Consider the following 14,078-nt stretch of genomic DNA (forward strand, 5'->3'; position numbering starts at 1 on the left):
TTGAGCTTACTTCTGTGTTGCCCAGTAGCACAGTACTGAAGCCTTAACTGGTGGCACTTTCCAGTGCTTTCAGCTGTCCTTGTGCTTTTACTTCACTGAGCCTCTCCCACATGCTCCGGATAACTCCCTGAAGCTAGTCGTTTCTCCTTCCTTTATTCCATTTTATAGCTAAAAAAAACTTTTAATCTTTCTTTGGTGAGCAAGGGTATTTTTGTTACTCTTGTTTGCTTTCTTGAAAATTAAGACAAATATACCTTAGATATATTGGATGTATTTTTCTTCTACTTTAAAGTAATTGTTCCACTTAAAGCCTATGAGTAAACAAACATAATAAAATCTAAATTGCTCTCTAAATACTCAGTATCCATCCTCTGATCCCTCTGACTGACAAAGCATTGCACACATCTGTACTGCAGCTCCTACTCTCAAGAGTCTTTAGATCCTCCATAGTTTTCCACAAACCAGGTGGAACATCTCTTCCTTTTCACCAACACCTGCAAGAAAGATCTCTCTACTCACTCTGCTTCCATCAAGCTCTTGCCTGGCAGCATTTCCCAGTTGTCTCCTAGCCTCCCATGATAATTATCTCCTCTAATTGCTATTCGTAGTTGATGGCTTTAACTGCCACCAGAGGTTAATATCGCACGCTTGCCTCTTACCAATCTTTTGTAGGGTTTGTGGCACCGCAGAATTATCCCTGTGGATGTGATGTGGATGTCTCACAGGAATCATAGCGACAATAGTACACAAGAGCTCAACTCAAGACAAACTACAAGGCTAGCAACATGGTGATACATCAAGTACAAATAAAATGTTTATACAGAAAAATATACACCTTCTCATACAGAAAAATATACTGGTTTCAGAGCCCAAGCAGTTCTATATCTTACTACAGGATGCTACACTATAAACAGTATGATGAGCACCACATCTCATTACAAACATTACCTGTTTATATGCTAAATTATATAAATTAAGACAGAGACACACGCACACCAAGTTCAATTATACTTTAAAATTGCCTCTATGAGGGGAAGGAAAATAACTGCAACTATTATCAGTTACATTGCAGTATTAAAAAAATTCAGGTCTCATTATGCTAGGCAATGCTAAAACACAGTAAGAGGCAGCTTTTATTCCAAAGATTTCACAATCTAAACTGACAAGCCATACTCAGAAAAGAGGGAGATGAACAAAGCATCCTGCAGAATCAGCTCATCCAGGATCATACAGCAAAATACCGTGACAAAGCCTGGAATACAAGGGGGCTGTAAAATCCAGACTTCATTTCTGTCAGAGGATGCAGCAGTCTGATCTTACCCTCAACTCCGGGAGTTTCTTTCCAGTGCGCTCAGTATGATCCCATTTTTATCCTGAATATCTATTTCACTTTTCACAGGGAAATATCCTCCCTTCCCTATATGCAGTGGCTGTATCTACTGACTTCAGACAATTTAGTTGATACAGAAATTTTTTTAGCTCCATCAGAGGCCTTTTCCAAATGCTGAGGTCAGTATTTCCGCTTTTCTCTCCTCATCTCCACACACCCACAAACTGACCAAAGAGTTGGCAGCTCAGCTTTCCATAAACCCTTGGAAAAGAGGCTCAAGGAGATCGGAGGATCAGGCTTTGTGAGCATAACTTGCTGAACACAGAAATCAAATATTTCAAATTCGTTTTGAGCAAAACTGTGACGTCAAGTTTGTATCTAGATACGCAGAAAGCGCTCCTAAGGACACAGGCAGGTGCTCAGGTAATGATGTGAGAAAGGTTGCTTTTTGCAATGAACATAACCAAAGCAGTTTATATTTTGAAGAGCTATTTTAACAGTCAAAGCTACAATAAGAGCTAAACAACATACAAATGGCTTTGCCAGAGAGCAGGTTCAGAAGGCCGACGTATAACCCCTGCGGAAACAACAGCAGCGATGGTTGCTCGAAGTCCTGCCAGGTGCCCTTTAATAAGCAGCAAATGTGATTAGCGCCCGAGGCAAAGAGACAGTGTGCTGTAACACAGCTCCTTGCTGCGCTGCCAGGAAGCCTCTACAATAGGGACCCTGGCTGCACCAGGATTTCTCATGCATAAGAAATAAAGCAGCGGGCCAGCAGGCTGGGGCTGCGTGCTGAACAGCAGTGCCCTCCGCCGCACGCGGGAGAGCCCTCCCAGCGCTGCCGCCACATGGAAAGCAAGAGAGAATTTCTGATTTTCTCTTGCCGACAGACTGCCGAGTCCCCCAGGGCTGGATGTCAGACACGACTACATCTGCCGCTTCGCAGGGCGGCCGCGAGCGCCTAAGTAACGCTGTCAGCACAACGCGGAGATCTGCCCGTCAGGCAGCACCGTCTCTTCCCCGATTGGTGCCACAGAAATCGGCCACCGATGCGTTTTGCAGCAATTGGGTGGGAAGCACGGCCCTGCCCCAGCAGGCGCCCACCTCACTGACCCGCGGGGCAGCGACCCCTCAGCTGCCTGCCCAGGCAGCGGAGCCGCGGGGCTCTGCCCACCGCTATCAACGCCGCCGCTTCAGGGTGCCTGTCACCAGCTGCTTACGTCTGCACTTACCATTTTGATCACCTTTATGTTCCAGCACATAATTGCTAAGTTCTTCTAGTGTAAAAACCTAATGAGCAAGTCTACCAGATCATGCCTTAATTACTTCTGTATCATCCCTGTAAAGTCACTGCACAGGTAACTCCAGAGAATTTGAAGCACCACTTGCCCTTCGAGCAGAGAGATGTTTTTCCTAGTTTCCTTGAAAGACTGTTCTTGCATTAAATTTAGTATTACAGTTTCCTCTACAGCTGGATGATTTGCAGCATCAGAGGGACGGGAACGCCTGTGTCACGGTATTTACAGCAGCATTTGACTCTAATCCGCAGATAAGTACCCAATCTTGAAACAAATCACAGGCTCATCCTAAAATACAGCAAACAAAAAGGATCGGGGAGACAAACCCACTCCTTCCCCAAAGGGCCCTACCACCTATTGGAAAGTCGGAAACTGATTTTAAAAGCGTTGTATGAAAACGCAGTTGCATTGAACACACTGAAATGGGGCCGGATGGGATCCGACAGGGAACCGTTTCTGCGTATGCCACTTCTGTGTGCAAAATGTGCTTTTGGTGAGGTGGCCAGGTTTGGGGCTTCCTTTTTTTAAAATTAACATGTATTATTACATGGTGCCCTCTCTACTACCACATGTTAGCTGAAAATCACTGATTAGACTTGGTATCAGCCATTACAGTACAGCAAACACACACATTACAGGTAAGAAATGAAGATACTTATACTTTTTCATATACTATTTCTTTTAACTCATTAAGTTTAGAAATGCATGTATATTTGGAGACACCCCATACCTTTTCCTTTATAACAGTAACCCTGTGATCAAATGAAAACTGAATTTCTTCCAGTTCATCCACACTGAAGACAAAAACAAATTTTTGCACTGACTTCAGTAGAAACGAAGACTAATTCAGCAAAATTTTCTACTGAAAGCACAATCTACATGTATATGAACCATTATAGGATGACAGCCTAGAAAAGAACACACCTTATATGTGCAGGGAAGCGGAAAACACCAGAATAGCGCATAAAACATTAGAAAACGGAACCAAAAAACTGAACCATACAAATGGATGCAGACTATATAAAGTATACCATGAAAAAAATTAGCTGCTAGCAAGTCCTATAAATCAGACACTTCACCTCATCAGCAAGATGATCGGAACAAACTTCTTCATTTGTGAAATGAATTATAAATATAGCTTCTATTTAAGAGATGATGCAAAAAAGCACACATCTGTATACACAACCAGAAATAGTTACTTGAATATTCTAATGGCAAAGGCTTGCTTTTCCGTTTACCTTTCACATCAAACTTCAGTTATTTCCATCTAAAAATCAACCACTCAAGCATTTACCAATTAAGTAAGAAACTGATTATATAGTTGCCCTAAATAAACACTGCTTGAATGATAAGTTATTAGAAAATTGTACAATCAAGTCGACATATTTACTGAAAGCAGTGTGATATCTTTAATGAAAATAGCAGTTGGCAGCCTTGAACTAAGAGTGACAAGTAATCGGAGAAGTCTTTCCAGAAAATGTTCTGAGAAGGCAAACTTTTAAAAAGTACAGGTAAAAATTCAGTTCAGCAATAAAACATATCATAGGTCCTTAGAGTCAAAAAAAATAGTAACATCACATCTCCCTTGCACTTCAAAATAAAAACAACTAGCTTTCAGCACTGATAATCTTCCCATTGAACTCAATGAGTAGCACAAGGCTTAGACAGGTGTATGCAGTTCTTTACATATTCCAGGTTCTCGGTTTACTACAAGTTAGAGAATCTCTCTCTCCTACTTTTCCCTGCGATTTCAGTCTAGAAGGCAGAAGCCTTAGAGGGACATGAGGAGAAAGAGGGAAGGTTTAACTCAATGCTTTGCTTCCATCACACTGGAGGAATCTGCAAGCAGTACACTTTTACTTTATCAATTCAGCAAGAAACGCAATGTAATTCTCCAAATTGCTCTTCAGCCGACATTCAGAAGCACCAGCCTGCCAATAATACAGGCATGTGACACTGAACAAGCCGGGAGAAAGAGGAAAAATCTCTTCTTGGAGCCAGTCATATAAATTAAGCTGAAGTTTGACAAGTTCACTACAAGGTTTAATTCTACAAGGATAATTAGAAAATCACATACAATATATATGAAAAGCACCTCTGAGGACAGGTAATGCAACTAATTAGACACTAAGGTAAAATAAATGTCTTCAAAAGTTAGGACATGAAATGCAGCTTGCATACCAAGCATCTGGTTTCCCCAGACCTGTCGTACTGCACTCAAGAAAAATGAAGGAAATCACTTAACATCTCAAAACATCAGTCAAGGCAAATCCACAATGCCAGTGTGGATGGAGTGCTGGACTGAACGTAGAATAGCTTGGTTTCATTTCCAGCTCTGCTACCAACTCATCGACTAACTGCTAACAGACAGATCTTTCTCTGTCTCTTACCCTGTTAATGGGGATAATTATGATGACCTTTATAAAGCACCTGAAAATCTACAGTTAAAAATATTCTTAAGCATGTAATTATAAGCAATAGCAATCATGTATCAGCAACTTCAGCTACCAGCACGTGTCACAGTGCTAACAGAGAGCAAGCCCCTGACTGCTCCTGGAGCAGGCACACCAACTTCAGTGCCCTGGCATCAGCTTCCCACCAGTTTTGGTCATTGCAACAGCTGCATTATCCTAAAGAACCTAACTAGCATTGATTGATATTTTGAAGATTTTTCCAAACTTCAACCAAGAAACCCAGGATTTTTTCACTGAACGTTTCCATGTAAAACAAAGACACTTTTGACCAGCTTCAAACTCAGATGTTACTCTGAATCTGCAACCTGAATTGTTGTGATGGCTCTGTTGTAAAACATGCTGTAGCACTTCCTAAACAAGTTTGGCTCTCACATCCATCAGCCCCCCTCCCTCTGCAGGTGCTGGTCAGCAAGGGCATTTGTTTTCATCATCATCATCATCACTTATATTATAGATTTTGGTGGTTCCTTCCTGAACACCTATATATTATATTCTTCCTTGCAGCTGCCGTACACAACACCCTTAATCACATGGTACGTTTATGGTGCACGTTTCCCTTTCATCTTGAGCTACTTACGAATAGGGGGGGGGAAACAAACAAGACAAAAGTCATGACAAGTTCTGACGTAAAAATTAAGCTACTTACCAATTACTGCCAGATTATGCTCTGAGCCACATGCAATCTGAAAAAGAAGTATGAATGAATAAGAGAGAATCTTCTTACCAGTGGGAAGGTAACCACAGTTATGACAGGAAATTAAAAATTTAACCTGAAACAAACAACTACAGTTTGTAGGATGTAGAAAATCAAGCTTGATGTCCTCTCGCTTTTAAAGGAAGTTATTAGCAGTCTCACTTAGGCACTTGGGGGTGGGGGCGGAGGAATAACTGTTTGTTTTACCAACAAACAGGCATTTTATTTTCAAAACCCAGTCACCACTGACATTGCAATCCTTAGTAGCAAAGCAGGCAACAGCTCTGCAGAAATTTCGCACCCTTGGCAACACTCACTGGAACCAGCAAGACTGTCCACGTGCAGAGAGGAAACCCAGGCCAAGCCTTTACCAGACCAGGGCCACACAGACACACCTGGGAGTCAAACGGGCTGTAAAGATCTCCATTTCTTTCATCTATCCTGTTCCTCCAGGTCATCCTTCTAGAGCTGCACTGATGTATACAGGCTCAACAGTGTGACAAATGTGAAGCGATACTACCCCTATTCAGACTACTTGTCTAGCAGGCAGGAAGAATACCACAGCCCTGAACTCTTTTACTAGCAGCAGGTTGTTTTAGTTCATAAAAGCTGGAAAGAAAGAAAAAAGTGAGTATTTTCCTGCAGCCTCATTAGTGACATGTTCTTCATACTTCTTAGGAGTATATGTTCAGTGATAAGATATAAAATAGAAGACTATACCTTCAAAATTATATATACTTTTGTGTGTGCATAACTTCATACCTTTTAAGGCCAAAAAAGCTATTACGATCGCCTCAGTGTCTGGATAACCTAGAAGTTAGAAAATCAGTCCCTGCACTCAGCTCGTTGTGCTGGAGCATCTACTGGAGAAAGATACCCAAGACTGAAACGCAAGACTAGCATTTAGTTGTGAGTAAATGCTACGATCAACACTACTCAACATGTAACTGCACATTTGGTCAATGCCATCCTAATACAACAACAAGGAAGATGAAACAGACTCTCTTTGGAGTGGAGGTGCTTAGGCAAGAAATTAAAGCATTTGGGAAAATGGGGTAAGAACAACAATTCAAGCCACAGCACGTGCTGGAGTGGCCTCATCCTCAGAAAAATCAAGACAAAGCAGCAGAGAAAGCAGTGCCTTTCCAAGAGCACTAGTGGGGCAGCAGCAAGTCATCTGTTCTGCAGTACTGCAGCCAGGCAAAGCTCTAAGTCCTGACTGATAAAAACGCATAAGTCATCACCACATCTCATATCATTATCCTCATCACACGTCAGAGCCCTATGCAGGAGCGGGGCTGCCTCCCAGTGCCTTTTCACTGGCTAATGCTCCCCACCAATGCTTCTCGAGCTTAAAGGTTGATGCCATGGAAACAAGATCCACACATGGAAACACACGTGAGGGAAGGTCTTTCAGCAAAAAGCAAATTCTGCATCTTCACCATGTGCTGAAAATTGGCAATATGGAAGCTGCTGCTAATAAAATAAATAATAAGTTTTATCTGAGATGTGAATAATCCTATCTCGGCTGCTCCCCTAGGAAACATGCCAAACACAGGCAAAGCTTCAAAAGCATCAGTACAAAAGAACTGCTCAAGCTGGCTCGTACTTACAGCCAGGATCCCCTTCAGAAACACTGCTTTAAAACAAAAAAACAAAAAAAAAAAAAAAAAAAAAAAAAAAGCACTGTTCAGAATGTAAAATTTCTTGAAAAAGAACTGTTTTCTTCCTATACCTAACAGCAGCAGCTACAGAGCCTGAAAGCCAGATAAAGAGAGCTGGTGACCACCAAGGGCTTTGCACTCAGCTCCTACAGCTGCTTCTGCTTACCATGCCCAGCTTCCCACAAGCCGTCTTTCCAGATTGGGAGCGAGTCTGCCCCAAAGAGCACCGGGCAGAGGCAGACCCCAGTCAGCTGCGTCACACATACTCACTGGCTCTGGGGACTTGCACCTGAACAGCCACTCGTGGCCAACATGTTGGGCAGATGAGCTGGCTGCAACTCCATAGCCTGATGGGGTAACCCACAGCCAACCCTAATTGATGAGTGCTACTTGCATCCCTTTCAGCTGGCGAAAGCCACCTCAGTGGAAATGCCAGCTTAGCCAGCAGTAACTGAAATCAAGCTAAATCCCAAGCAGCTGAAGGCAGCGCCCTGGATTCACCTTTGACAGCCCAGCACAGGGACAACACAAGCCATGCGCCAGCAGCAGTGCTGTGCCCAAAGAGGACTTTGCCAGGATTCGCATGGAGAGAAAATGGTGTTCACAGCTTCTGCCTTATCGCAGGATGTCCCCTCCGGACAACATAGACTGGACTTCCTAGGAACATCCCCCCATTCTCCCCCCAAAAAACCCCAAAGGGCTCCGAGGTTAGCTGTCAAAACATTGGTCTTAGTCTCCATCCATGCCCCTCAGTGCAGGCTATCTGTCCACCTGCAGGCTTCCTGCAGAGCTCAGAAGATACCACAACACAGAGTTCGGTCAGGGTCACTGCTGCTTAATGAGTGCACTCCTCTCTCTTCCCCCCCCCCCCCCCTTTAAAATGTTTCGTGACTACCTGCAATAGGAAACAATCACCCCAAAATGCATAGTTTGTCAGTACAAATAGGGGCCAGCCAGAGAAAGGCATTGCTGAACAGATGTTTTATACTTACATTAGATGTAATAAGCTCTGCAGTCAGCACAGGTCACTAATAGAAGCCCGGTATTTACTGCAGCAACCATAATTTTCTGGCTACTTTGCTTCTGTCCCCACCCCCACTGTGCTGCAGAGGAATTAAATTCCAGCAGACATCTGCATGCTCCGAGTGGAGAGAGAAAAACATTCAAGGATACTTACAGTTACAAACATAAAATAATGCTTTCTAATTGGGCAGTATTTTTATATTCTATTTTAATTGAAAAAAATCCCTAATCTTACGGCAAATCAGAAGCACTGCTAGCGAGTGAGGCATTCCACGAAGTGAAGCAACAACCCCCTAAGCAACAACCCCCTAACACACATGATTTATACCAACATTTCTCTGCTGTTTAGAGGGCTATTTGAGAAAAAAAAGTTGTGCGAGGATATTGTGCTGTGCCTATCAAGGATCTCAAAGCACTTTACAAATGCCTGTAAACGAAAGCTTCAGGACCACTTTACTCACAGCTTACCTCATTACCCACATCCTTTCAACCATAAACGAATTGTTTGTTTCTTGCCTGAAATGGAGGGTTAGCAGGCTGTTTTCTACGTAGCAACGGTTGCGGTTCAAATCTATCCATCTAGATTAACAAATGCTTTGAGTCAACCAAATGCCCAGCATTTTATCGATCATAAACAGTCAGAGCATAAGTTACATGGCCGGTAAGGAGACCTTAATACAGTGAAAACCAACACCGGGCAAAATACCAACATCACTTTCTGCAGCATGTAGATATACTTATGACCTACCCCTAACCAAAATTAAATGATGGAACGTAAAAGCAGTGGGTAATACAAAATATAGAGTAGGTATTTCATTTTTAAGATTAGAATATGCTTGCAAATATAAATATATAGGCATCTTATGCATCTTCGTTATACATATATACGACAACATGTACATATATAAAAATATGTATGTTTATTAGGAAGAGAGCGCTATCAATTCAAGGAGATGCTATCAGGGAAGAAGGCTCAGGGCAAAGTTAGGATAAATAGAGAGCTCTTTCTTCTTATGTCTGGGACAGAGAGATCTTCCCTAAAAATACAGCCCTCCTTTTGCTCCCCCAGCCACCCCAGAATCAGAATACCCCACAGCCTGTAAGTGCATTTCTCTTCACAACAGCCCTACAAAGTGAGCAGGAATTGTTCCCTTCTCCGCATAGATAGGAAACCGAAACATTTAAGGGATAATATTTACATGTATGTTTAGACATACAATCTCCCATTGATTTCAACAGGTAATTAACAGTCAAAATACCTTTTGCCAACCTACCGTTTCTAGCTTGTAATTGCATAAAAGCATAGCTCTTTGAGGGAACAGGGGGGACACAAGAGAAGAAAAACATTAAAAGGGTCCACACACAAGCCCTTTTATCCAGGGTTTTATATTTGCCTTTGGCCACGGCATTCCATGCCTTTTGATAATTTCCACAGAAAACTGTCAAGGCCAGAAGCTGGCAAACACTTCTGGGATCGGAAGTCATAAGGGAAGGAGATGAGGTGACCGAGAGGCTGCAGATCAAAGCTTACGTAATACACTGGCATCTTTCTCTCCCCGCGCTGTTCTTTCATGCCCTTGATGAATGTGTTGTAACAATGATTTGTACTGCTTGACATACATTGCCCAGCTACATTTGTATGCAGAATTCTACTGATCTGGAAAAAAATAAAATAAAATAAAAAGGAATCTAATTAGCAAAGCTGTCTTGCTTCCAATGATCCTTCACTAGGAACTCTGTGTTCCTCTTCTGGATCATTTGACTCCTGATTGATAAGGAAGCAGCTTGCTAACCTAGTCACATTCCTTGGATTGCACAAGACTAAGTGCAGTTTAATGCAACACTTTAGCAGCAAACCAGTACAACCTCACCAAGAGCAGCACATTAAATCTGTTCCTAGCTGTTAGCTCTATCAGTGGAAAAGCGAGAGGCCCAATATCTTATAGTTCGCAAGACATTTTTCATTTTCTGCCAATCTAATTTTCTATTTTTGGTTCCCCCCTTATATTTTCCACTGCAAGGAAAGAATTTGCAACAGAATTTAAACTGAGGTCTGCAAGAAAACATTCCTCTCCCTGGCAAACCTGAGGAAAAGCTAACTGCTAGACCTCTTCAAGTGGGAAGGAAGAGGGGAAGCATCAATTCCTCTCCCCCAGCTTTGACAGCAGCAGGATGCAATAAGCTTTCCCAACAGAGGTTTTGATCCATAGCTCTTTATAGCTTTCAGACCTGCACCCTCCCTGCCCAAAACTAATCACAACACTGGCTCACATGTGCTGAAAACACAAAACACATTCCCTAGCGCAGCATTTCCATTCCTTCTCTATCCGCTGCTCAAGTCCCACTTCCAACCGTTCCATACCTGCTCTCCCAAACGTCTCAGAGCCACCAGAAGACCAGCATTTCTTCCAAGTGACCTTCCCCAAGGTCCTGCCTCTACATCTTCCACCCTGTAAGTTACATAAGTTTAAGTCCCTGCACACATCCCCTCTCTATGACGCTAAATCATATGGGAAAAACTGCTATGCTATCCACTGGCTCGCTAAGCATCACACTTGAGGGAACATACCCTTGGTGGATAGTAGGTTGTGGCTGCACTTCTCCGATTTAGTCTGGACGCAGTTTGGGTCTCAAGTGCTGGCCAGAGATGCAAACAGTTGTAATTCTAAAGCAAAATAACGCTTGCTTTTAATATCAGGTAGGAAGCACAGTATAGTTATCAGTAAAGAGATCAGACACGGTGGATGAAAAGAAAAGGAGGAAAAAACTTCTAGTTATTGATAAAGCAGTCAGCATTCCCACAGGAGGTTCACATCACACCAACCCAAGTGTACCTGCAAAGTCTGCTTTCAAGGCAAGCATGATCTTCCTGAAAAACTTGAAAAAAGAGATGCGTTGTTTGTTTCAAACTGAGGAGGGATGAATTGAGATGTCAAGAAAAAGTAAGATCCATATCCACCAACAGAAAAATGCGATCATTTGCAGGCTGTAGGATCATACAGACGTTGAGTTCCTGGGATGCACACCAGCAGAATAAGGGTCAAATGGAATGCCAAGAACGTAGCCAAGACAAGTGTGATAAAACTCTTCCCAAGTCAGCAGGGTCAGCTGGCTCTTCTCCCTTCCCTGAAGAGTCTCCAATCCCTTTATGGGGTCCCAGTCCCTTTATGGGGTCCGGAAAGTGTTCGCATCTTTCATTCAGGGAAAATCTCAAGCTTTCATATCCTTCAGCCTCAATAAGCTTCCTCTAGTTTGCCAAAATTTTCCCATTTTGCAATCAAGATCTGAGTGACAAATTGATATATTTTCAAATTGATGAAAGGATAAACCAAAATTAAGTCAAGGTCACTCAATCCCAATTTACTTCCTATAACAAGTTCTCCACACAGTCTTCATCTCCTTGCGTAAACCAAGTCTAAAACATCACTTCTGATTGGTAAAGAAATCGTCAATCATATCAGCCTTGACTGCTAACACATCCATACTCCCAGACTTATCTCTGGGCAGCACATATCCCCACAAGGGCACAATCCTCACTAACACTACAGACATCTCTATCCACATCCAAATACAAACTAGGGGAATAGGGCCTCCAGCAGACACACAGCACTACATAAGGGAACTTCTTCACCATTTTTTTCAAAATGATTTTCATTCAGATGGACTCAATCCAGGCAATTGCTTCCCAGCTCTTTACAGTCTCTGCACTCCTCTCTCTCAATTCAGATGAGGGAGACTGACACATTCTTTACAATCTATTTGAGCCTGCTTTGAGACCTAAAACTACTTCACTTCTTATTTAAAGCCTGCAAATGCTACTTTAACAGAACAAATGGAAGAAAGAAGCCAAGAACACAGAAAGAAAAAATTTCAGAACTACTTTGTACTCTTCTGGCCTGACTGTACCATTTATAAACATGTCTTTACCATCAGATTATTCTGATATTTTCAGGGTCAAGAATTGTAGCTTATGGTATGCCCCACTCCCCAGAGTAGCAAGTCTGCCTTTTCTTCCTATGCTATTACATGTAAAACGTAAAAAAACCCTTCATTATACTATATAAACGTCATCACTACCTATCTAATTTCTAATACTGTGAGTTTAATGAAATGAACGGTTCAGTTAAACAATGATTGCAGGCAAGCTTTCTGTCAAAGTACACATCATTATCCAAAATATTAAATGCTCAGAATACAAGTCATGACAGCAGCTGTCCCTTGATTAGCCCTGCCTAACCACACCCCCCAGAGAGAACTATCCCCACCAGGGTGAGGTCTGGCTTTGTAACTCTGTTGCCTAGCATATGGTTTTTGGAACCTCCTTACATTATTTTCTTCCTTATAAGCTTTTCACCTACAGTGTCCTTCATTAGAAATTGCATCCAAAATGCCAAGCAGTATTTTCAAGATGATATTATTATAGTGTCATTAAGGAATCCTGCTCTTAAAGTGTTGAGGTTTTTTGCTTCTTCCAGCAGTAAATCGCAGCTTCTTTGAGAATGTGGAATGCCTCAGTTTTTCCAGCACCCAACACTAGGATGTGGGGGGACTAATACCCAGGGAAGTTGCTAAACGCTCAAGAAAGCTTTCCTGCACAACTGGACTGACCTTTCCTGTACTACTAGCCCTGCTGACCTCAGTGAGCCTTGCTGTTTGCATAAACTGGCCATACACAAATGCACAGTCACTGAAGAGAACAAAAAGAACAAAATCTCCAAAACATCTAACGTCCTTGGAAAGAAATGAGCAGGTCGCTGCAAGTACAGAACCACTGATGCACTTCACTGGACCCAGCCCTTTTCAGAAACACATTTAAGACAACCCTAAGATGTTCAAGAACTCAAGTCTTTGCCTCATTTGCATTACAACCCTCACCGTCTCTCCTGTCTCCTTCTCTCCCCCAGAACCCCAAACACAGACACACTTCAAAACAATTGGAAAATGTTATCACTGGCTTAATTTGTAAGTCAAAAAAAGCAAATTAGGAACTCCTCCTAAAATATGTCCAAATAAACATCTAGGGGAAAGCATGAAAAGTTTCATACACCGGCTGACTCAACTGGAGGAGGCAGTTTTCTTGGTTCATCTATGTTCCAGCAAAGCTGCAGGCATGCAGCTTCCTCCAGGGTTAGCCTTGTATAAGTCCATCAAGCCATGAATCCTCCTGACTGTCCAGTCCTTTACCTCTCCAAATAAATGGTGCTTATGCCTTCAGGGTGTCATGTAACTGTCTACTCTTGAATGTTGGATTCTGTGTTTCTGCAGCACTTAACAGACTAGCTCCCTGCAGCAAACTTACTGGAAATAAATAAAATGTAACCTTGCTAAGACTCCAGCGCAAAGACAAATAGAGAAAGTCTTCTGGGTAAATAAGGATATTGTTTGTAACGATTCAGATAATAAAGACTGAACCCTAATGCAAGTCACAAAGGGAGAATTAGGAAAAAACATATCTGAAGTGACTACACAGCTGATAGGCATATTTATTGAAAAGCTGAATTATCATAAAGTCTGCAAAGTTTCAACTTGAACATGTTTTCTTTCTCTGTCTGCTTTTCTCCTAAAGCTGTTTTTTCAAGCTAATGGACAACTTTC

The 14,078-nt window shown here is 42.2% G+C and overlaps 1 protein-coding gene across 3 annotated transcripts in view; it reads right to left on the reverse strand.

Moving 5' to 3' along the window:
- The window catches only part of SERGEF (secretion regulating guanine nucleotide exchange factor), a 153,735-nt gene that overhangs the window by 55,762 nt on the left and 83,895 nt on the right, over positions 1-14,078 (reverse strand). For 2 of the 3 annotated variants that reach the window (XM_026092770.2, XM_064513111.1), the window contains exon 10: positions 5,749-5,785. The exons of the other annotated variant lie outside the window; for it this stretch is intronic. In XM_026092770.2, coding sequence (XP_025948555.2) covers positions 5,749-5,785 — 37 coding nt within the window. The remainder of the gene's footprint in view (positions 1-5,748; positions 5,786-14,078) is intronic. 3 annotated transcript variants of the gene reach the window in all.

The sequence above is a fragment of the Dromaius novaehollandiae genome, chromosome 5 (genome assembly GCF_036370855.1).
Source record: "Dromaius novaehollandiae isolate bDroNov1 chromosome 5, bDroNov1.hap1, whole genome shotgun sequence".
NCBI classification, from domain to species: Eukaryota; Metazoa; Chordata; class Aves; order Casuariiformes; family Dromaiidae; genus Dromaius; species Dromaius novaehollandiae.